The sequence below is a fragment of the Euwallacea similis genome, chromosome 22 (genome assembly GCF_039881205.1).
Source record: "Euwallacea similis isolate ESF13 chromosome 22, ESF131.1, whole genome shotgun sequence".
In the NCBI taxonomy this organism is placed as follows: Eukaryota; Metazoa; Arthropoda; class Insecta; order Coleoptera; family Curculionidae; genus Euwallacea; species Euwallacea similis.
In genome coordinates this window covers 1793639-1814733 of record NC_089630.1, presented here as the reverse complement: position 1 = coordinate 1814733, position 21095 = coordinate 1793639, and the positions used below count along the sequence as shown (strand labels likewise).

General features: G+C 38.7%; 5 protein-coding genes across 8 annotated transcripts; 2 read left to right on the top strand and 3 right to left on the bottom strand.

Moving 5' to 3' along the window:
- Positions 1–139: 139 nt before the first annotated feature.
- LOC136416320 (uncharacterized) lies at positions 140–4608 on the bottom strand. The gene is made up of 9 exons (XM_066401434.1): positions 4539–4608; positions 1888–1925; positions 1781–1819; positions 1655–1725; positions 1422–1596; positions 1122–1361; positions 756–1063; positions 444–706; positions 140–376 (listed from the first exon to the last, which is right to left on the bottom strand). The coding sequence occupies exons 1-9, from the start codon at positions 4606–4608 to the stop codon at positions 180–182; spliced, it is 1401 nt and encodes a 466-aa protein (XP_066257531.1). The 3' UTR covers positions 140–179.
- Positions 4580–9712, top strand: LOC136416118 (G-protein coupled receptor moody-like). Of its 3 annotated transcripts, none has more exons than XM_066401137.1 (6): positions 4580–4709; positions 7649–7789; positions 8258–8428; positions 8489–8673; positions 8733–9075; positions 9162–9712. In XM_066401137.1, the coding sequence occupies exons 1-6, from the start codon at positions 4684–4686 to the stop codon at positions 9304–9306; spliced, it is 1011 nt and encodes a 336-aa protein (XP_066257234.1). In that variant the 5' UTR covers positions 4580–4683; the 3' UTR covers positions 9307–9712. The 3 variants fall into 3 exon arrangements, with proteins under 3 accessions (XP_066257234.1, XP_066257235.1, XP_066257233.1); XM_066401138.1 differs by lacking the exon at positions 4580–4709 and adding an exon at positions 5048–5128; XM_066401136.1 differs by lacking the exon at positions 4580–4709 and adding an exon at positions 5413–5829.
- A 549-nt stretch (positions 9713–10261) lies between these two features.
- LOC136416289 (cytochrome P450 4g15-like) lies at positions 10262–12362 on the bottom strand. Of its 2 annotated transcripts, XM_066401413.1 has the most exons (6): positions 12083–12362; positions 11895–12033; positions 11599–11840; positions 10818–11546; positions 10575–10763; positions 10262–10520 (listed from the first exon to the last, which is right to left on the bottom strand). In XM_066401413.1, the coding sequence occupies exons 1-6, from the start codon at positions 12297–12299 to the stop codon at positions 10345–10347; spliced, it is 1692 nt and encodes a 563-aa protein (XP_066257510.1). In that variant the 5' UTR covers positions 12300–12362; the 3' UTR covers positions 10262–10344. The 2 variants fall into 2 exon arrangements, with proteins under 2 accessions (XP_066257510.1, XP_066257508.1); XM_066401411.1 differs by having other exon boundaries at positions 10575–11546.
- Positions 12363–13611: 1249 nt separating this feature from the next.
- LOC136416164 (probable cytochrome P450 6a13) lies at positions 13612–16365 on the top strand. Its single transcript, XM_066401210.1, has 3 exons — positions 13612–14744; positions 14801–15052; positions 16042–16365. Exons 1-3 carry the CDS (start codon positions 13667–13669, stop codon positions 16206–16208), a joined length of 1497 nt encoding a protein of 498 aa, XP_066257307.1. The 5' UTR covers positions 13612–13666; the 3' UTR covers positions 16209–16365.
- Positions 15835–20026, bottom strand: LOC136416160 (transient receptor potential channel pyrexia-like). The gene is made up of 7 exons (XM_066401207.1): positions 19968–20026; positions 19736–19862; positions 19384–19684; positions 19024–19322; positions 18365–18596; positions 18135–18314; positions 15835–18075 (listed from the first exon to the last, which is right to left on the bottom strand). The coding sequence occupies exons 2-7, from the start codon at positions 19842–19844 to the stop codon at positions 16404–16406; spliced, it is 2793 nt and encodes a 930-aa protein (XP_066257304.1). The 5' UTR covers positions 19845–19862; positions 19968–20026; the 3' UTR covers positions 15835–16403.
- Between the last annotated feature and the right edge of the window lie 1069 nt (positions 20027–21095).

Below are 21095 nucleotides of genomic sequence, written 5' to 3'. Positions count from 1 at the left end.
AATCATTATTTTATATTGTAAGGGAAAGAACAGAATCTGTCTACAGCACTATCATCATGGGATTAGCATAAGTTTAAGGATTATGTCCACGGAATGGGGAATGTGTATTTTCAGATTAAATAAAACCAGAAAAATCCAGCAGTAATTTGTTATTAATGTACGCATTTACTTATATCTAATCAGTCTTCAATTTTATCTAGCTTGCAGGTATTTAAATGTCTGTCGTACTCTATTCTCACGGCTTCAAGAAGATCGTTTTGATATCTATAAGCAGTTTTATCCACTACAGAGGATTGCTTCACGCAATCGTCCCCTCCAAACTCGCATACTCTGTAATGATGCATAAAAGCCTCTTCAGATTTGACATCCATGTTGTCTACAACAAGCCAAATATTCTAAATTGTTAAAATGGAAAACTTAAGTATTTATATAGATCTAATCACCGAACAATTTCTTATTGAAGTATCTCCATACAAAGTGGTTGCCCACCATATCAACCAGCTCAGGCCTGACAATCATTTTAGATCGAGTCCTGTGATTGTGAAATTCAGTTTTCCTAGTGGTTTTCCTTAGAACTATTAACTTTTCCCCAATGGTGTTGTTGAGTAATTTGGCGTCAGGATCATCAGGCCATTGTCGGTAGAAGAAGCAGTTTTTGAAGGAAAAGGATGCTTTTTGTTTAATATCATAATGGTTTCTCAGGTAGCTGCAGAAGTATATTAACTATCACACACAACGTCTATCGAATAACTTACTCAAAAAACTGTCTATAAGTGTAATTATTCGTGGGTAAGATATATTCGTCGAAATCAATGAAGATCGTATGTGAATATTTGTGCCTGGTCCTGAAGAGGCAGTCATTCAAAGAGGCAAAAATGCCCTCGGTTCTAATCTCCTTTTGAGACTTCAATGGCAGCTGCCAAGGCAGGACTGTAATCAATCCCTCTTTGATGTACTCCTGCAGCAGGCAGTTCACTTGAGGACCTACAGTGTGGTTGTATAGGAAGAAATGGTCTACTCCCATTACTCTGTGCAGTTCCAGGAACTCTAGTAGCTCAAATATCTTTACAGAAGTATTTATTAATTCTCACTAGAGTGATTTTGATAAAAGAGCGTATTACTCTGTTAAAGTCGTAGTGAAGTGGTTTAACACATACAGCAATTTTTTCAATGTTTGCAGATAATTCTGAGGCATTCCAGGCAGTCACGTTTGCATAATTAACTATAATTTTCATTAAATTCTTAGGAAATTCATTGCGATGAGTCACGACACTCACAGCCTCAGGAAGAGGATCCTTAAGATCCACGGGGCAATTTACGTAGTAGGCACTATAGGGAAGTCCCCAATGCTCCTCAATGATCTAGTTATACATAGTTTAGTTTTAGTGGGGAAGTTGACCTCGATGAGGTTAAATACTTGCAGTTATTCTTGCCTCTACAATTTTGGGCGCTATAATGAAATTATCAGAGGTCCAGTAATGGCACCATATTTTGTTCGTGGCAAGCTTCCTGATGTTGGTTTTAGCAGCGGCAATAATTGTTACTGTTGGTGCATTTCTCACGTCCAGGAAAGCAGAAAAAACTAGGAATTTGGCGCTGCCGATTTGAAAGAATTAGAAAAATAGAGAGGTTTTGAGGAAAACCACTTACTTACTCCTTCTTAATGTTGTTGACGATTTGCCACGCCCCTATGGATGCATCAGAAAAGTCAAATTCTGCGTCTTTCTACAACGGGACATTGTAGAACAAAGTTAGTTTATTAAAAAAAAAAGATTCTCACGTAAAGAAACTCTTCTTCGTCCCCGGAGGCACGGTAATGCTGCTTGAAAAGAAGCAAAAGTAACTGCATTGTTAGTACCGCCAATGCCAGCTTAAGCCAGTACTTACATATGAAGCGACTGAATACACGTGCAGCCATTTTCTAACTGGAAATAAAATAATAGTAATTTTGATACTAAAGCATGGTCTATGCCATTAATCGCTAATACCTGTTCGTGCTATCAGTAATAATGCAACAATTGTTTCAAGTTCAGTAGCATATTATTTTACTTAAAAAAAGGTGGCCAGTTTTATGGTTTTATCTTATTTGCAAAAATTGATAAAGAAGAACAATGCATTAATTAAAAAAAACATATGGAGGAAAACTGGGAACATCAGGATTGAATTGTTTTCAAATAGTACGAGCAACCAGACGTGGAGAAAATTGCACATTAAGTTACTTATGCTGTTTAAAAACGTGTAGACTGAAAATACGCTTTTACTTTTCTTTAAAAGCATAATTTGCGTTGATAATTATTAATACTACTTTTACTAAATACAACGTGACTCAATGATACCTTTTTATTTGACAAACATTGTTATAACCACACCGATGGAGAGCTGCTTCAGAATTGATATTGATCGATAGATTTAGAACCATAAATTCACGTATTTAATTTCAAAGCCTTAATGAAATAGACACTTTGATTGTGACTTATCTTGTTTAATTGGTTTCTAAACATCATTTACTTACCAAAGAAAAAATTCTATGCAGCAAGCGAATAGGAACCCATAGAACCAAATAAGGTCAATAGGTAATGTAGACAACCGTAAATGAGGTAACTCTACTATGCAATGATTTAGTGAACAATGAAGATATAGGTAATTCATAATAAATTCTTCAGCCTTATGATATCTTATCAATTTATTGATTGGTTCCCGTACATTTTTTATTTTCGTTGTTTTCATGGGTAAATTTCTGACATTTCGTTGAGGTAGGAAATCACGCAAAAAGCATGAGAGTTATCAAAAGTATACAAAACACGGAATTAAAAAAAACAATATAAGTACATATTGAATGTCCATATCATTTTTAATACGTGCTTTATATAGATTTTATACACGTAATTCAATGAGTGCCAAGCAATAACGATTACTGTTTTCAAGTAGATTCCTAATCATTTAAGTATTTACTTCTAATCCCAAAAAACTCGTTTTAAAATTTTTACTTGGCCTTCATTGAGTAGAGTAGGTATCATATTTCAAGTGTGACAACAGTTCGACTCCTTGACAACGCAGCCAATGGCGAGCGAGGAAAGTGGTCCTTGGACCAATGGCAACGCTCTTCTTCTCTTTAGCATTTTTCTGTACTAGCACTTAAGTGAACTCGAAATATGTATTGATTTTATAAGTGATGAAAAAAATTCTGTCGGTTTTTTAAAGCCTGATATAGCAGCAACAATACAAGGTCTTTCTTGCATATATTTTTTTAAAAGTACCCTATCGCAAAGTATCGCGGGACTGAAAATACTGCTTTAGTTTAATGGTAAATTTCCGGCATTTAGTAGGACGTTGGGACAATTAAATTTAGTGTAAATATGCAAAAAGATGCGCCGAATGAGAGAAAAAATAAATAAAAAAGATAAGGAGTGTCCAATAGAAATAGCTGTTCCTCAAAGGTGCTTTAGTTAAGAAACTAATATAAAGTTGTATTCGGGGTTTCTTTGATTTTTGAAATTTGCAACTTTAATAGAAAGTTTACGATCACGAAATTTACGACAAATATGCAGAAAAGTATCCTCAACTAAACAAAAAATATGTCACTATCTTAATGAATGCTAATTAGAAGTTACGGACCCCGTCAATTGATCGCGGAACTAACGTAAAACCAATGAGGGCACTTTTATGTTCAGAAATTTTCAGAATTTATTTTAGAAAATTTGAATCAATGAAATGTATAGGAAATGTAGAGGAAAGTACGCCAAATCAAACAAAAAATGCATCGAAAATATATTGAGTGTTCGCTAAAAGTTATCTATACTGAAAAGTCATTTCGTTGAGAAACTCATGTGAAATCCATTCAGAGGAATTCTTGCCTTTGGAAATTAACACAACTTAATGGAAGAGAGCAATGATAATAAAATTGACAGAAAATATAGAGGAAAGCATGCTGAATTAAAAAATATGGTGCGTCACAAAGCCTTTCAGTGCCAATAGAACACTATGATGTCACTGAAGAGTTAATATAGAACCATTATTGCTGACAACTTTGAGTTTGAAAGTTTGCAACTTCTAAGGGACGAGAGTTATCACAGTTAATCATAGAAAATATGGAGGAAAGCCCTTAGGATCGTATGAAATCATTCAACTCGAGCCCAGCGGCCCATTTGAAAGAAGCACACATACATATCTCTAATCATTGTTGTATTGTAAAATATTCTATATGTCTATTTAATCAATGAAAAATCACATAAAATGTTGCGAAAAGCACTATAGATGATCAGGGCCGGCCTCAGCAAGTCCACTGTCGCACAACCTCGCCCCCGTCACAAGGCCGGTACTGCAGATAATTAACATATTCACATCCCTAGATCTTCTCCTGTGTATACCTAAATTGTTCTGTGTCGATCTTGGCTCCGCCAATATTTGATCAAAAACATCTGACTATTCGATAACAAAAATAATGCCTTTCTTCAGTATCAGGCGAGATCCCTTTTCGTCAAGGAGTATTTCCGATGCGGTGTCACGTAGATTCGCTATATTCCCGTGTATTTACCCACCCTGTGTATTAGCAATATTGACTTTGGTTTGGTCATTCCGAGTGTTATCAATTAGGTGAGAAATAGGCATTGTTTGTGGCAGAAATGTGACATTAATCATCGTTATTGGTGGGTGCTCGCGTTGGTGTCTAGTTTCAATCGCCAGATGATAGCTCTATTAGAGCTTGTGAGGTAAATATTACCGAAAATACTTACTTAGAGCGACGCCCCTGATCGAGACAGTAGTAATAAAGCCCTAAACTTCCAAAGCTCGTAAAACGATTCCAAATTGTTTTCGGCACCGATAAGAGAGGCCAAAATGCGTGTACTTTCTTATGTGCAGTGTGGTTCATTGCAGGTCGTGTAATAGTTCTTCACGAATGAGGCTTTATCTCTCAAGATAAAATAAGTCATTTATTATGGGAAGTCAGGATTATGACGTTAGAGTCGGTAATGCGGTTTGGTGACCGAAACCGCATTTTTTCAGAAAAACTAAGATAAAGTTACACGGTATTTTTTGTGTTATGCTGAAGTTGTTTGTGTCATGACTGTTTTAAGTGTACACGGAGGATTATTTACGCTCAGGTGGAAGCATTCTTAATGGCTGTTTTGTAAGTTAAATTTTTCCTTTTATCTGTAACAGCAAAAGTTAATGCACAGGAAAAAATATTCTAAATATCTCGCAAACAAATACCTATATCTAAATGACCAAGCAAATATACATAAAATATATTTGCCTCCCTGCTTAGTAGTACCGTCAGACACTCTCTGCATACGTAAATTTGCTCTCCTGATAATGCGTTTATTAATGGTTATTTTCTAATTAAGAGGACGTCACAGAAATTAAGGAGACCCGGCTTGGTGTTAGCTAATAATGAGCCTGCTGCGACTTAACCATTTCCACTTAAAAAGCGATGAATAACCGACCAAAAGTGACTACACACATGACTAATTTCTCATTTAATAGCTCGCGGTGGTACCAGACCGTTCGCGGGTACCCTTCACAATAGAAACCATCACAATGGCTATTTACGTGATGCGTTCCGCCTTAATCCGAACTGCTCCCGTATTCCGTTGTAGTCGTTTTTTGATTGGTTTCAATTGGTCTTAATTTTTGACCATCCTGTGGATGATTAGGCTCGGAAAAGGGAGAGCGGAGCCCTCGTTCGGTGAAGATTTATGAAGTGCCCGATAGTGTTTCGCGGAATTAGGGCGCCTTTGCATTGCTCTCGTCGGTTGTTTGCTGATTTCCTTGGCGCCAAAATATGGACGATGGCACCGTCAACAGATCACAATTTTCCGAGCTAGTAAGGTAGGTGCATGCGTGTAATTTTCCGCACTTGTAGGTTATCACGAAACAATTTCCCAACCTCTTATCTGACCATGGAGTTTAACAACCGAATTTATGTTTTATGATACCTATTTACCGTTCAAATCCTACATATTTAAGAGCGTTAATTCCCTACTTTGATGTCGGCCCAAATGGGCAAATTCATGAGATAAAAAAAAATTTTGGGATCATAAAAATATATGGCACTTACATACTCTTTGTTTCCTTTGAATGCGTCTAGTTAAAAAGTAGTTTTATTACCGTTTGGTGCACATGCAAAGCACGTGTGTATGTTTTTAAGGATGCTGCGACCAGTGGCGTATGTTGAGGAAGTGTTCATTTTGATTGGAATTATATGGGTAAATGAAAAGCACACATCATGTCCTGATCTGCACGAATTTAATGAAATAATTATCTGTTATACATCAGCGATTAATATGTGTGCATTCAAGCGAAATTTTCTTCCCTCGCAATTTTGATGAATTATTTTATTTTATTATTTAATCATTAATAATTAAAGTAATTTTTAAACTAGGTATTTTTCATAAAATTCTTTCCCTATTTGACTGATTTTAGGCCTATGGTTACCCAGTTCCCCATACATATAGAACAAATTTGGGATATTCTGTATGAGCACGGCGCGCCATGGGTGAAAAAATTAAGCATTAGGCACTATAGTAAAAAGAGCTAATGCATGTATGTCTTCTCAGGAGTTCTAAGATTTTTTTCAGTAATTCGCGCGTTTTTTATTGTTGTATTTATGATTCAATAAAGTTTGTCGAGCCGCACAAAAAAATGGTAGTCTCATTTATCGTCGAACCCCTGAGAAGTGTAGCAATATGGATCCAATTATTTCCTTTTTTTTTAATTAATAACTTCAATGCTTAAGTGACTCAACTAAACATTTCCATATTCCCTGTAGAGCCAAGCAACACCAAATTTCTAATAATTTCATCAAAATTTTCCAATTATTGGTCAATATCCTACAGTGGGGTGACAGTTCGAAAATTATGCCTCTATTATTGTATTAAAAAAAAAAACAGAATGTCTCATACTTTAATATACCAGTAGCATCGTCTTTCGTGTACACACCAAAGAAAATTAGATGATTTATCGAACTTTACTGTGGGCCTATCTTCTTGTCATTTCGCCCCACTGTATGACGTAATGCCATTAACACAACATCCAACTGACAAAAAATCCAAAATGGCTGCTGTAGTTACGTTGAAGGTTCTTCAGACGAAAACATTTCTCGGCCATTTTAGCTTAAAATGCTTTTATTGCATAGAAAAAACCTTTCAAAACCGACGAAAAATTAAAGAAATTGAATTTATTATTGTCAAAGCAAAGGGCTGCATCGATAGCAAAGGGCAACAATCAATTGAAATGCAGCGTCAGTGATGGTTAATCTTCAGGAACCGTCCACGTATACCACTACCTCTCTTCGCCCTCAAGAGCGCTACATAGTCAACTAGAAACGTGCATGAAAAATCTTTGAGTTGAATGATGAACCCACATTCGTTATAAAATGTTTATTTTAAGATTAATAACGGGTCCTTTAGTCTTCTTCTGGTGCCGCCTCTGAACATTAATAAGCTGCGCCTGCAGCTGGAATCGTGTAAAAATGGGTGTAAATTACTACTTGCATATCCCCAGCTCTTAACTTTATATTGGTGTCCTACCAATTACCACTAATAAAACCATTAAATGAGAGTTAATAAATTCGTATGAAATATTAATTCGTAACTACAAATAGAGATGTTTAATAATTTATCCTCTCTTATCATGTTTTTTCTTGCAGATATTCCCGGCCAATGATGACTGCGGCCGGGATTTTCACGGTGATTATCATGGTGGTAGGAGTCCTAGGGAATTTGCTCACCCTAGTGGCACTCGTTCGTCATTCCAAGATCAGAACTGTGGCAGCTGCTTTTATAGCTAGGTAGGAACAAGCCAGAGGCAAAAAGTGAGATCTGCATCAAGGTCTTGTAATGGACAGTAACATTGTTTACGTGCATAAATTAATTCGTAATGCTATGTAGTTTAGTCCTTGAGCAGGTGTACAGTCATCGCCTTCGCATTTTATTTATTTAATACGTTCGGGGCGAAAATTCAGTTCCGAGGAATATTGCTCATAATCTGGCTACATTGATGATTCACTTCTTGCATTCATTTTTATGTAATTTATCTCGATTCACGAGAAACGTATTTCCAAATGTATAGTTATATCAAACGTAATCTTTTATTCGATTTGTTATCACTGATATGGGGGAATTAATTCAACATTCCTAATGACAAAAACAATACGGTTAATTATTCAATATGCACTCGTTCTTTACGTATTAACTTTTAAATTGCTAATAACAAGAGTTAGGCTAACGACCCTAATTTAATTTACTAATTGTTCCAGTCTTTGCTTGTCAGACTTGCTCTTCTGCTTCCTAGTTTTGCCGTTTTCCGCTAGTCAATTTTTCCACGGAACCTGGATCCACGGAGAGGTCCTCTGTACCATGATCCCCACACTGCGGTATGGAACCATAGGGGTATCCTTGCTCAGTATAGCCAGCATATCAATAAATAGGTGCAACAAAGAGTTAATTATATTGTGGAATTATATAGTGACTTTAGTTTGTTGTTTCAGGTACATTCTGATAGCCTGGCCTCAAATGTACACGAAAATATACACGAAATTGAAGGTGTTTCTGTACATTTCCTTGATATGGATTTTCAGTTATGGGCTGCAAATTCCCACCCTTTTGGGGAAGTGGGGTATCTATGGAATGGACGAAAGACTAGGGACTTGCTCAATTAAACGAGATGCCAACGGTAAATAGGGAAAATTCTGTTCAATTTGACGAATTGATATTTAACGGTATTTCCCTCAGGCAACTCGTCAAAAACCGCTCTTTTCGTCATCGGTTTTGCCCTCCCGTCGGTAATCATAGTGGCTTGCTACTCGAACATCTACTGGGTGGTTCGAAAATCCCACAAAAGATTGGCGCAGCATAGCGCCAACGGCAGCAAGTTTAAGAGAAGCGAGATGAAGATTACCAAAATGGTGCTAGTGATCTTCATTTGCTTTGTAGTGTGTTACCTACCCATCACCATGGTCAAGATTTTCGATCAGGAGGTGCGACATGCGCCTTTGCATGTTTTGGGCTATTTGTTGATTTATCTGGCCAGCTGCGTGAACCCGGTAGTGTACGTCACCATGAATAAGCAATATAGGTGAGTTTAGTAATCGAAAAACATGTCCTCGTTTTGCGCACGTATTTGAAATGCTTAAGATTGAATCATTGTGGTTAATTCATTAGGTGTGCCTATTTGGAGACTTTAAGATGCAACTATAACAGCAATTTAGACTCGGGTACTCCAGGGAATACTCCTACGAAAACTCACGGCATGTCAGTTGCTTATTTGAAGAATATGGTCAATCAACATCAATCTCCAAAAATCTGATCAGTATTAGATTATTAAATGATCTGTTTAGTACCTACTCGAATGCGTCGATTAACTGGTATACCAAAGACTCTGAGCTTACTAAGGGACCGTTTGCCATAATTTTGTGATCATCCAAAAACTTTCTAGACCTTAATTGTTCTGTAAATAGTTACTTGTTGCTTTCTGATTAATAAGCAAGTACGTATCGTATTTTTTATTTCATTTTGGATATGCATATGTATAAAGCTATTATCCAAAAGTAGTTTCGGGGAATTTTTTTGAAACCAGTTACTATAGTATTTACGGATGATTAGAATTACTAGATTTTTGTAAATATTGTACATACCTTATTTACCAGTACATACTGTATTGTGTTTTCTACTTTCGTTACCTTTTATATCAAATATAATATGATTTAGTTTCGAGTTTTATTTGCAGTTACTATAGTCCTTATATCACTTATAAATCCAGAGATTAAAAAGGTCTTCAGGATCAGATTTTTCTAGGTCAGTTTTATGTATGGAAGCTTCATTTTCAAGTAAAACTAAGCGCCTTCATCTTTGAGCCTCTACAACTCGCAACACAGCAATTTAAAGCTGCGTTCTCTACAATCATATCTTTGAAGGAGGTTTAAACACAAAAAGTATTGCGTTTTTGCCAAATTGTTTAGGTTTTATTGACTTATTTTTTAATTTTAAACATTAAATAATATAACATTGTTTTTTTTACATCCATTCAAGATATACATATTATATATTCCAAATGAGGTATAACAAAAGAATGAACCACGGTGCATCCGCCGAATTGTCAAAATATATATTAGTTCATATCCCAATCCTGCATTGAACTTATTGAATTTTTCAATTTTCACCATATATAGTTTGCTTTATATGAAGGATCTATATATTTTGGAAGAATAAGATATGTCTGATGAGCCAGAGGTGGGATTTTGGAAGTAATTCAATAATAGAAATTTTCGATAATACAAACAGAACTTTATTGTTCGTTGCTTCTTAAACTGAATTAACTAATTTATACAGCCGGTTGATTAAATATTTAGCATTTTACTTCTTGCTTCCTTGGCTCCAGGGTAATTCTGAATCCATCTTCCCTCTTCAAGATGATATCGCCTTGCAGCTTGTAGTCATCTTCCTTGCAGCTGGACGTAATTTTGTAATTTCTCAGAATTGTTGAGAGCAAAATCTTCAGTTTTAACATGGCATATTTACGTCCTAAACACGAAATATCAAAACCTCTTATACTTAAAATTTGATAAAAATACTTACCCACACAACTTCTAGGCCCGGCACTGAAAGGAATAAACGAGTAATAGTGGCGAGCAGCTGCTCTTTCCGGCAGGAAATTGTCCGGATTGAATTTATTGGGTTCTGGATAGTACTGCGGTAGACGATGTACCCCAAATTGGGCTACAATGATGGTAGCTCCGGCAGGGAGAATGAGATTGGAATCAGATGCTACATGAAAGAAAGTTATAGAATTAATAATTCTCAAGTATATTAGTCCATTACCAAGCTTGACTTCTTGCTGCAACTGGCGAGCGATGATTGGTACTGGAGGGAAGAGCCTTAAAGTTTCCAGAAGGCATCTTTCCAGATACTTCATCTCTAAGGTATCTGCAAAGGTCGTAGGTCTATCAGATCCTTGGAAGATCTCATTAAGCTCCTGCATAACTTTATCTTGGATGTCTGGATGGGCGGCCATTTGACATAAGAAGAAGCTGGAACCTGCAGCAGTGGTATCATGACCTTCAAACATGATCGTATCCACTTGCTCCTTGATTTCTTCGTCATTGATAACCACTCCATTTTGCGAAGCTTCAATTAGCAAGTCTAAGAAAGCCATTCTCTTCTTCTCTCCCACGTCCTCGTCCTGATCCAGATCGTCTTTAAGACCTACCGACTGTCCGTAAGAAGTACCTTCAAGGGTGGTAGTCTTGCTGCTGGAAGCATTCTCATAGTTTTGCACTTTGAGCTCTTCGGGTACTTCTGCTGTAGAGCCTCGGATTCCCTCCTGGAAGTAGGCCTTCTTACTCTGGATCACCTTACGAGTGAGGCTGTGAATGACGTTGATCAAGCTCTTCTGGTACTTGCTGATTTTAGTCAGGTTGAAAATGAAGTCTGGGTAGAGCCAGATTTTGGTTTGACGGATGTGCAAAATGTCGCAGAGCTTCATCACGGCCATGGCGTAATCGAAACCGCTTTGATCTTGAGTCTTTTTGCTCACACCCATTGCGGTCTCTGGATAGAAACCGTTATAAGACAAGTTGGTGTATTATAGAATGTGGCTCACCAAGGAGTATCTCTACTGTGGCCTCGGACATGTAATCGTGACAATCAATCTCCTTGCCAACTTCCTTCCTAAGTTTCTCTACTGTCTCCTTGCTGTTTTTGTTAAACAGATCAATGAAGGATTTGAGGACGTTCAAATGAAAGGTAGGCGCGATCAGCTTCCTGTGCGCCCTCCATTTCTGACCTGTGGAGATCAAAAGGCCATCGCCCAACCATGGTTGAAAGAAGCGATATTCTGGAGACCTTAAATAGATGACTATATGAAGGTAAGGCCCCTCTATTGCTTTGCCCCGTTACTTGTCAATATGCACGTGGCTGCTAAGGATGATTTCAACGTCCTGAGGGTCCCGCAGGAAAACCAGCAACCGAGGGCCGATCCAAACTTTAGCAACCGTACCATAATCTTTTGCTTTGTCGTAGATTGACTTAAAAACGTCTGCAATCCATGCATAAGTGTACTGGAATTTTCGGTGTTTTCTGCTTACCATGAGGGCTCCCCACAAATTCCAATGCATTTCCAATGATTGGCCAGCCCTTAGGCCCTGGAATTCTGTCGGCTAACTCGATCATGCGCCTTCTGGATACCTTCCAGTAGACATAGTAAAGTGTGATGAGGGTTGTGAGGAGGATGACGAAGGTATTGACAGGGGTAATGGGGCCGGAATTCCGGATTAAGTCCGGATTTTCAGTGGCCACTGACATGGTCTATTATAAAAAGTACAACAACGAAGTGGCACTTTGCACTGAACTGACGAGTCAAATTTCCATCACCTTTTATATCGATATCTATTGTTGCAAATTTATGGTTTTAAATCAGTGAAAAGTGCTAATGAGTTTAAGGGTGTATGACGAATTGCAGTCAATCAGGTATTTAATGTAAATTTTTAATGGGGCCCGCCTTAATTTTCAAAAGAATTGAGAAATTTTGCATAAATAGAGGGAAAGGAGCAGACGGGTCAAGCATATTCCTATCGACCTTATTCAACACCAGTAAACATGCATTATTAATTAACGCATATTGCGATGATTTTTGACGCTATTTCTATTACACCAGAACTATTGTTATGCATTGTGATGAATAGATATTAAGTATTGTAATTAGCGAACCGAGCTTATGTTAAATAGCCTGGAAATAAATTAGGAGGAAAACCATCAATTCAAATTTTAGGGGCAAATACATGAAATATCTCTCAAATTAACGTTTTCGACGTTCTCTCGCAGTTTTTGAGATAGAGGATCGCCTTAAAACCGATTACCGCGTTCTCAAATTCTCTAAGATAGAGCTAACCGAAACTGAGTCTTGACTCAAAGCCTGCAATTACTGAAGTCCTATCAGGTTTAATTAGAGGATCCATATCAAATCTTTGCACGGGGGGGGGTGTAATATGCGTATTGCCACTTTTCAAACTGGAACGTCTCCTTTCAAGTTGAGAATTTTCCAAAACTTGCTCACAAAGCAAACCTGCGTTCGCAAGCAAATTTCCAAACCTTTGCAACACGTCACTGATTTTATAGTATTCCAGCCAGCGCCAGCCTTGCCGAGGCCGGCCCTAATTCCAGCAACGCCCCTGGTTTCTAAGGTGTTCCCGTTCACAATTGGCGGCGAGAGCGGATAAAGCGACAAAATACAGCGGCGTACAGATCAAAAATGTGTTTGAACCTAAGTGGTGCGCCAAACCTAAATATTCAATTGTATTGAGAGCGCTGATAGTTATCAATTGCATGTTTCAATTTACCTCGTACAATCTTCATAATAATCAGACAACATGCAATAAGCAGTCAAAAAATAAAAACAAGAAACTGATTACTAGGGAGATTTAAAAAGTGCCACTGATTGCTTAAAATATGATTCAAGCCAGTAATTGCTACATAAATTGTTAATGTTTCGGTGATATAGGAGTGCGTAGCAGTAAGCGGTTGTAAAAAATGTTGATCGGCAATTAATGTTTACCAGACAGTAACTCTCAGAGATAATAATTTTCCTTTCTACCACGTATATAAAGCAAAAAATGTTCTCTCAGTCAACAGTGCATTTTCGAAGCATCTTGATCTATTGAGCATTTATAGAAATGCTGCTTCTTCTTTATTTCTTTCTGACGGTAGTCGGTTTCGTGTTATACGTGAAATGGGTGCAAACCTACTGGCAGCGCAAGGGCCTTCCGATTGTGAAATACGATTTCTTCTTCGGACACGAAAAAGACCTCATTACCAACAAAATTTCAATTGGTGACACCTCCCTCAACATATACAGGGAAATAAAACGGCTGTATCCCGACACCAAGCATTCAGGCATCTATTTCTTCCTGAGGAAGATTTACTTGCCTTTGGCGCCAGACCTAATCAAGCAAATCCTCCTCAAGGATTTCAATTACTTCTTATCGCATGGTACCTATCACAGTCCAGAAGACATCTTGAGCATGAACTTGTTCAACCTTTACGGGAACGATTGGAGGCATTTGAGGGTCAAACTGACACCGACGTTCACTTCCGGCAAAATGAAGATGATGTTCGATATTTTCCAAGATAAAACTGAAGGTTTGATCAAGTCTATAACGCCTTACTTGGCGTCCAATGCCGGGCCTGTGTCCATCAAAGAGAAGCTGCAGAGGTATACCATTGAAATTATCTCCAGTTGTGCGTTTGGGATGGAGTCTAAGGCCATGGAGGAACAAGACAATGATTTTGCCACATATGGGCAAAAAGTCACAAAATCTAATGTGGCCAGGTTTCTTCTCAAGGAAACAATGCCCTGGAAGCTGCTTGCTCAATTAGGTTTCAGGGACTTTGGAAGAGACACCTACAAATTTTTTATCCGACTAGTTAAAGAGAACATTAAATTCAGAGAGAGCAACAACGTGCAGCGAAAAGACCTCATGCAGCTCCTAATGCAACTCAAGGAAAAATACCACATTGACTCAAAAGAGGGCTTATCAGAGAACGACATCATAGCTCAATGCTTCTTGTTCTTCTTTGCCGGCTTTGAGACCTCCTCCACAACCATGACATTTACTCTACTGTTACTCGCCCAACATCAAGATATTCAAGATAAATTGAGGCGAGAAATTGTGGAAGTGCTCGACAAGCACCAAGGAAAGCTGAGCTATGAGGCTCTCATGGACATGAAGTATTTGGAGCAAGTCATTCATGGTCAGCAAAGATTAAAGTTTAGTGTTGGTTTAAGTACTAAATTCTAAATGTTTCAGAGGCTTTAAGGCTATTCCCTCCGGTCCCGATCCTCCCAAGGGAGTGCACCAAAGATTACCAAGTTCCTGGCACTGATATGATAGTTGAAAAGGGGACTACAGTTCACGTTCCTATTTGGGGTATTCACATGGATCCTATTTACTATCCAAATCCTGAAGTTTTCGATCCGGACAGGTTTTCCGATGAAAACATTACAAAGAGGCCCGATTTCACGTTCTTGCCCTTCGGTGAAGGGCCTAGGATGTGCATAGGTATGGGATAAATTTCTTAACTTTCGAATAAATTTTCTCTAGCATTACGTGGGAATGCGTTCATTCCCGACCTGAACTTGATAACTTAAACCTGACGCTGTAGAGTCTACTGAGAAGCTGACTGAGATTGATCTATTCCGGGTTTTATACTTCATTTTCTCTTTTTTTAATTTCACAATCTCCAAAATCTCTCCATTCACAACGGCTTGAAATCGCGATGAGGTTTCTATGGAATAGGGCCCCCCCTGAACTCACTCGAGCGCTTGTGATAAAAAATTATTGGTGGTCAGTTGCTTACACTCTTATTTACATTCGTCGCTCTTGCATGAACCTTCCATTCCATACTTGTTACAGAATATGCTATTTTCTAACACTTGGTCAGAAATGACCTGTTCCGTTGGGCATTGCTATGGGTTTGATGCTATGGGATGGCGCGTTTGAGTGTGGTTGGCAAAAGATCACTCTCCATCAAGAGAACTTGATATCTTTCAGTACTCAGTGTGAAACTGGCCAAATATTCACACCTGCAGAAACTCCTCCAGTCCTCCCTCTTCCTGTTTGTTCACATTGGGCGGTATGCAAAACCTCCCAATGCTCTGAATTTTTAGGCAGTCCCGTCTTGCTCAGGAAAACAGTCTTGGGATGTTTCTCGAGGATGGTGCCCCATCATGAATTTTTTGCATTGCTCTCATACAACAATTGTTCCAGGTCCAGGTGCTCACAGACTAGTTCCTCTTTAAAAAGGTCTCAGTTGGTGGCCCCAAAGGCTTACTTATGTTGCGTGTGGCGTTTATCTGGGATAAAATGTGGTGGTGGTCTAATATCGGGACCTTTGTGGGTATCATCCATCCTTACTCATTTTTAAATAGATTTACTTCATCACAGCTGGTGTACCATTCTCCATCAACGCGAGGACGCCAAGATATCTTTTTTTTTTGTTATGCTGTTTTATAGCATATCTCAGTTATTCTAGCATAAACACATTGCAGGTCTCCGATTCGGAATGCTTCAAACCAAACTTGGAATAACCTCGCTATTACGCAACTTTAACTTTACTCTGAACAAGAAAACTCATCTTCCAATTGTGATGGAAACTGGCAATATACTGCTAGCGCCCAAAGGAAACGTGTGGTTGGATGTGCATCCGACTGCATGAACTATATACGAATAGAGGATGAATTTCCCCATAGTGATAAATGAATGTGTTGTGTACAAACTTAATTTTGGTGACTTTGTAAATAAATCCCTGACTTTATAATAAAGTTTTTTATACCTAGAGACAGCTCTGATGGGCAGTAAAGAAGGGGAAAATTAAGGAATATTCAATATATATCAATATCTTTACTAACGCCTAATCTAGGAAATCATCTCCGGCATTGACCACCCTCAATACTTCCTTAAAAAGCCTCTGATTGCTCTCCAGAATACCCCTCAAATTCATCATTTCATTGTACAAATTCCTAACATCATTCCTCAACTCCCCCAACTCGCACCTATCATAACTCTCACAAGATGAATGATTATTATTCTTTCTCAACTCCCCTTGGACGGTAAAAAGCGACTTTCGACTACTCTCCTTCTTTTTAAATCTCTTCTTCCGGTGCTTCCTGGCGACCTCGAATGCAGCTTTCAGTATATCCGCAGGCAGAATTCCATCACTTTTATGATTGTGCATTTTAACAACGAGCACGTAGTATCCTTTAGCGGATACTGAGGTGCTCCAATTGCACACTTCCGTTAGGATCTTTCTGTGAAAATAATCGGTAAACAGAGCTTTCTCTATGCAGGAAATGAGCTTTGTGGCATTGGTAAGTTTGGCCAATTTCGCCGTCTTCTTCAGACCTTGAATGTCGTGAACTGCAATGCCTACCAGCAGATTCAACAAAATGATTGTGACGCAGGTGACAAAGGTGCCGTAAATTACCTCCATTGAGCCCTGCAGTATAAACGCAGAATTTTTTTGGTTGGGGTTGGTGATGAGCTCCAAATTCATTTCTCCTATCGCCATCACCATGACTGTGATGAAGCCGATGTAGAAGTTAGAGAATACTTCGGAGTTGGGAAAGAGGATGCAGAAGCTTATCGTGAAACCGAAGAGTAAGCAAGAGAATACCAGTAAAAGCTTGGAAAATTCCCTTTGAACCGAGGCATACATGGAGATATACGTACCGAAGAACGGGAATTCTCCTAAAATATTGAGGAAGTTGGCCCAGGCTATCAAAACTCCGAAGGCACTCACGTGGTTCTGCCACATATAGGTTCTCCCAGAGTAAACGAAAGAAATGAGAAACACTGTGACAATAGTGCTCCAATCAAGGAAGTTTTGCAAAGAAAAAAAGTACTGGTAAACTGAAGAATATCCCGGAATGGCACAAAGCTTTCGTATGATCACACCAATGGCAAAGATCATCATTAGATACCACTCAAACTCTATGATGTAAGGATGGGCCACCACGAGGTGTCCAGAAAATGAGTGGTTCAAACACAAATCCCTATCCTCCTCATATGAGGTGATGGTGATGTTCTTGCTGAAGTTGTAGCAGTGCTTGGCAATGCCCATAAGCACATAGGCAGACATGGTGATCACCAACAGGAAGCAACAAATGGCTCTGAAGATGAAAAACTTCCGGATTTTTCTCCACTTCAAATGCAGGAAAGCCGTGCAGAGTGGGTGCAAAAGCAAATCTTTCTGGCCCTCATCCAACAATGTGCTCAGAAAGGAAATCTCCATGGGATATTGACTAAGAATAATCGAGAAATCGATTTCCAGCTCTGATCCCTTACTGCAAGCATTGTTTTCGCTGAATCTAATGGCTGTATCCAGTTTCTTTCTGATAGCATCAATTCCATTAGGAGTTTTGCGACAGATCATTCCCAAAGCCGTTAAACCGGGTTTACATTTGACTGTAACGTCCCCATTCAAGAGGATGAGCGTTTCCACACATTCTGAGAGCTCATTAGTCGCTGCCAGGTGCAAAGGGGTGAGACCCTGATTGTCTTTGGCGTTCACATCCGCTCCGTACCTGATGGTAATTTACAAGGAAATTGAAGAAAGGCGTGAATATAAAGTTGCGATTTATACCTTATAAGAGTCTTAATAGTTTCTGCACAGTTGTTTCTATTGGCTTGAGAAACGACTAAATGCAGGGCAGTTCTCTGCTTAACATTCTGCGCATTAGGGCTTGCTTTGCCTTTGCTCAGCAGAAGCTTCACGCAGTTATTGCACTGAGTCCTGGCTGCTAAGTGCAAGGGGGTGTGGAGTCTGAAAACATATAGAGTCAAAGAGGTTCTTCCTAAGAGCCGCAATTTCACCTGTAATCAGCAATGTTGGCCAAGGCGTTCTGCTCCAGGAGCACCTCAATGCACTCCATGTGACGATGCTCCGCAGCTAAGTGCAAAGCAGTTTGCTGCTTTTCTTTAGTCTGATGGTCCACATTGGCTCCCTTGGCCTTCACGAGGATCTTCAGACATTCCTTATTTCCCAGTTCTGCGGCTAAATGTATGGGGGTCCTTCCAGAACTGTCCAATTGGTTTACATTCGCCCCTTGAATATAATAATAAATTAAGGACCGGTTCTTCAGTATCTAGTTAGGTCCAAATTATTGAAGTACTGATAACTTTAACCACCGGATAGCTTTTTGGGCAACGCAATGCCTCCATTTCTAACTTCAAGTTTATGCTACTACTAACTTGCCAGAACATGAATAATCTGGATCTTAGAGAGCGACACCTGTTAGTTGACCATTTACTAACAGATGGACCGTTATACAAGTCAACCAACAGTTGAAAGAAGATCAACTGTCCAAGACGCCTGCGCAATTAAGGACCCAAATTATTGACGTTCTGTCAATTTTAACTGAGAGCTAGTTTTCATATGAACGTCGGAGAAGAAAATTAACATTAGTCAAACTAAGACCCGGCTTTTCAATGTCTGTTTTCAGCGACTGCTGTGTGTTATCATTTCTAATTACCTTTATCACACAACAGTTTTAGGCAACTAGAAGAATTCGCCCTTACTGCGCAATGCAGGACGCCCTCAATATTGCAATGCACGTCGTTGGTAAATGAATCAATGTTTGCCCCTCTTTCCAGCAAGAGGGCTGCTACCTCTGGGTTGTCCCCAAATGCGGCGCAATGCAGAGGGGAGTAGCATTTGCACATGAGGTTGACATAACAGCCCTTCTGGGATAAGAGGTAGTGGGTTGAGATCTTGCAGCCCTTGAAGGCGGCCAGGTGGAGGGCGCTTAGACCATAGATATGTTCGTAGAAACTACATAAGAAAGGAAAGAACCCGATGATGAAGGGATGTTCCTGCAAGTCGTACATCCTACCTCAACTGTGCTCCCATTTCCAGGAAAACCTCAATCAAGTCCATCTTCCCTAGAAAAGCTGCCCATAGGAGACCGACATTGATCTCTAGATTATTGCTACTCTCGCCAAACAACTCTTTAACATATCCAGGAGGGATTCCATGCCAATCCAGCTCGGAGAGACGTTTGAGTCGAATATTGTACTGACCCAGTTCCTCTAAGGAGAACTTGATCGCTTCGTAGTGCAAAACCAGATGGTCAATGCTGGAAGTGCTCTCGTAGATATCTGTTAAGTTCTCCGTGGAAAGCGAGAATGGGGAAGCTTGAAAATACAATTTTTTGGTATTTTATTGACAAATTTCCAGTTAAATACCTCTTAAAGAATATTCAGATTCCTTGGAGCTGCGGTAGTCCTTGAGGATAATTTCAGATTTTGCACTGGCTCGCCACCAATTGGCCATGGAGGATAGGAAGTTCTTCATGGGTCAGCAATGATCTCTCTAATACTATTTTCAAGTGAGGAATTACGCGGAAATTCAAGGTTGACTTACATAGTTCAAAGACTAAAATATCATGATTTGAACGACATCATCACTGAGACTTACACTGATTTATATCATATTTTTTCAAGGCTTGAAGCGTATGGACGATGAAGATCAACTAGCTAGTACCATCATCAAAAAGATTTGAATAAAATAATTTGCGTAATAATGGTTTGTATATGGACACGTTCGTAATACTTCAGAGGTACCTGAAAATTTTTACAAGTAGTCGTGAGTCCGCAAAAGGAATTTCCATGAGCAGATCTTAATCTAATGGCCAAATTACAATAAAGCACAGTAAAGGGAAAGTGGATCGTGGGTGTAGTTGAATATTAATTTACATACACCAATTGACGTCTGTGCATACCTTTTATAGGTCTATTAATCAACGAATTTAACGATATAACTTCAATCACCTTCAAATAACATATAGAAATAATTAAGAAGGAATGTGCACCCATAATAGCTTGCATATGCGAATTAAAGTCTCCAATCAGTCCAACAAGGTCAATATATTCATTTACCAGGATTGTTGCTATTACTTGGTAACAGTTATTATTATGCTTGGGATGCCTAAGGATGTATTTACGAAAGGAAAGCAAATTTACCATGGACATCCATGCGATTTTTTATCATTCATCGAGATTCTTCAAAACCGGTTTTATCTTTGTTTTTCTTGGGCAAAAATTAGCTGGAAATGAGTACCGTGTCGATGAGTGATCTTAACTAGTAAAACAATAGAGAAGGAAGTGAAACCTCTTCGACATGATACTCACGTCCACCTAATTGTCTCCTAAGAGAAGCAACGGTGGGATCAGCTTTGCATGAAAATATTTGAAGAGTCAAGGTTGAGTTAAATTCCCTTCACCAAATATCAAGGAAACGAAGATCTGAAACTATGAATTCATAAAATTTTAGGAGAAGAATCTCTGCGTATATAAAAGTAGTTTATCGCATATCATCGTCAAAGATACCTTTCTTCATTAGTGGCTGCTGTTAGATCTTCAATATAAATGAGAATTGGACCCAAGATTGATTCTTAAGACCCTCCAATATGAATTTTATTCTTCCTTGACGACACCCCAGCGACATTCACCAAACATCTCTTATTGTTTATGCATGAAACAGCTGAAGAATAATTTGTATCTAGCTTGGGGTATATAGATAGTTGCCAGAGTCTTTGATAAACAT

What these genes read in the sequence shown, in the direction of transcription:
- LOC136416320 (XM_066401434.1), bottom strand. Translation starts at nt 4,608, where the DNA reads ATGCCTATTTCTCACCTAATTGATAACACTCGGAATGACCAAACCAAA. An exon ending in TGTATTCAGTCGCTTCATAT is followed by an intron (nt 1,820 to 1,887) that starts GTAAGTACTGGC and finishes CTTTTCAAGCAG; the next exon opens with CATTACCGTGCCTCCGGGGA. An exon ending in TTGTAGAGGCAAGAATAACT is followed by an intron (nt 1,362 to 1,421) that starts GCAAGTATTTAA and finishes ATGTATAACTAG; the next exon opens with ATCATTGAGGAGCATTGGGG.
- LOC136416118 (XM_066401136.1), top strand. Translation starts at nt 5,783, where the DNA reads ATGGACGATGGCACCGTCAACAGATCACAATTTTCCGAGCTAGTAAG. An exon ending in CAATTTTCCGAGCTAGTAAG is followed by an intron (nt 5,830 to 7,648) that starts GTAGGTGCATGC and finishes TTTTTCTTGCAG; the next exon opens with ATATTCCCGGCCAATGATGA. An exon ending in ACCATGAATAAGCAATATAG is followed by an intron (nt 9,076 to 9,161) that starts GTGAGTTTAGTA and finishes TTAATTCATTAG; the next exon opens with GTGTGCCTATTTGGAGACTT.
- LOC136416160 (XM_066401207.1), bottom strand. Translation starts at nt 19,844, where the DNA reads ATGAAGAACTTCCTATCCTCCATGGCCAATTGGTGGCGAGCCAGTGCA. An exon ending in ATCTGAATATTCTTTAAGAG is followed by an intron (nt 19,685 to 19,735) that starts GTATTTAACTGG and finishes TGTATTTTCAAG; the next exon opens with CTTCCCCATTCTCGCTTTCC. An exon ending in GAAATGGGAGCACAGTTGAG is followed by an intron (nt 19,323 to 19,383) that starts GTAGGATGTACG and finishes TTTCTTATGTAG; the next exon opens with TTTCTACGAACATATCTATG.
- LOC136416289 (XM_066401411.1), bottom strand. Translation starts at nt 12,299, where the DNA reads ATGTCAGTGGCCACTGAAAATCCGGACTTAATCCGGAATTCCGGCCCC. An exon ending in CACAGTAGAGATACTCCTTG is followed by an intron (nt 11,547 to 11,598) that starts GTGAGCCACATT and finishes GTTTCTATCCAG; the next exon opens with AGACCGCAATGGGTGTGAGC. An exon ending in CGGGCCTAGAAGTTGTGTGG is followed by an intron (nt 10,521 to 10,574) that starts GTAAGTATTTTT and finishes TTTCGTGTTTAG; the next exon opens with GACGTAAATATGCCATGTTA.
- LOC136416164 (XM_066401210.1), top strand. Translation starts at nt 13,667, where the DNA reads ATGCTGCTTCTTCTTTATTTCTTTCTGACGGTAGTCGGTTTCGTGTTA. An exon ending in TTTGGAGCAAGTCATTCATG is followed by an intron (nt 14,745 to 14,800) that starts GTCAGCAAAGAT and finishes TAAATGTTTCAG; the next exon opens with AGGCTTTAAGGCTATTCCCT. An exon ending in AGGGCCTAGGATGTGCATAG is followed by an intron (nt 15,053 to 16,041) that starts GTATGGGATAAA and finishes AACACATTGCAG; the next exon opens with GTCTCCGATTCGGAATGCTT.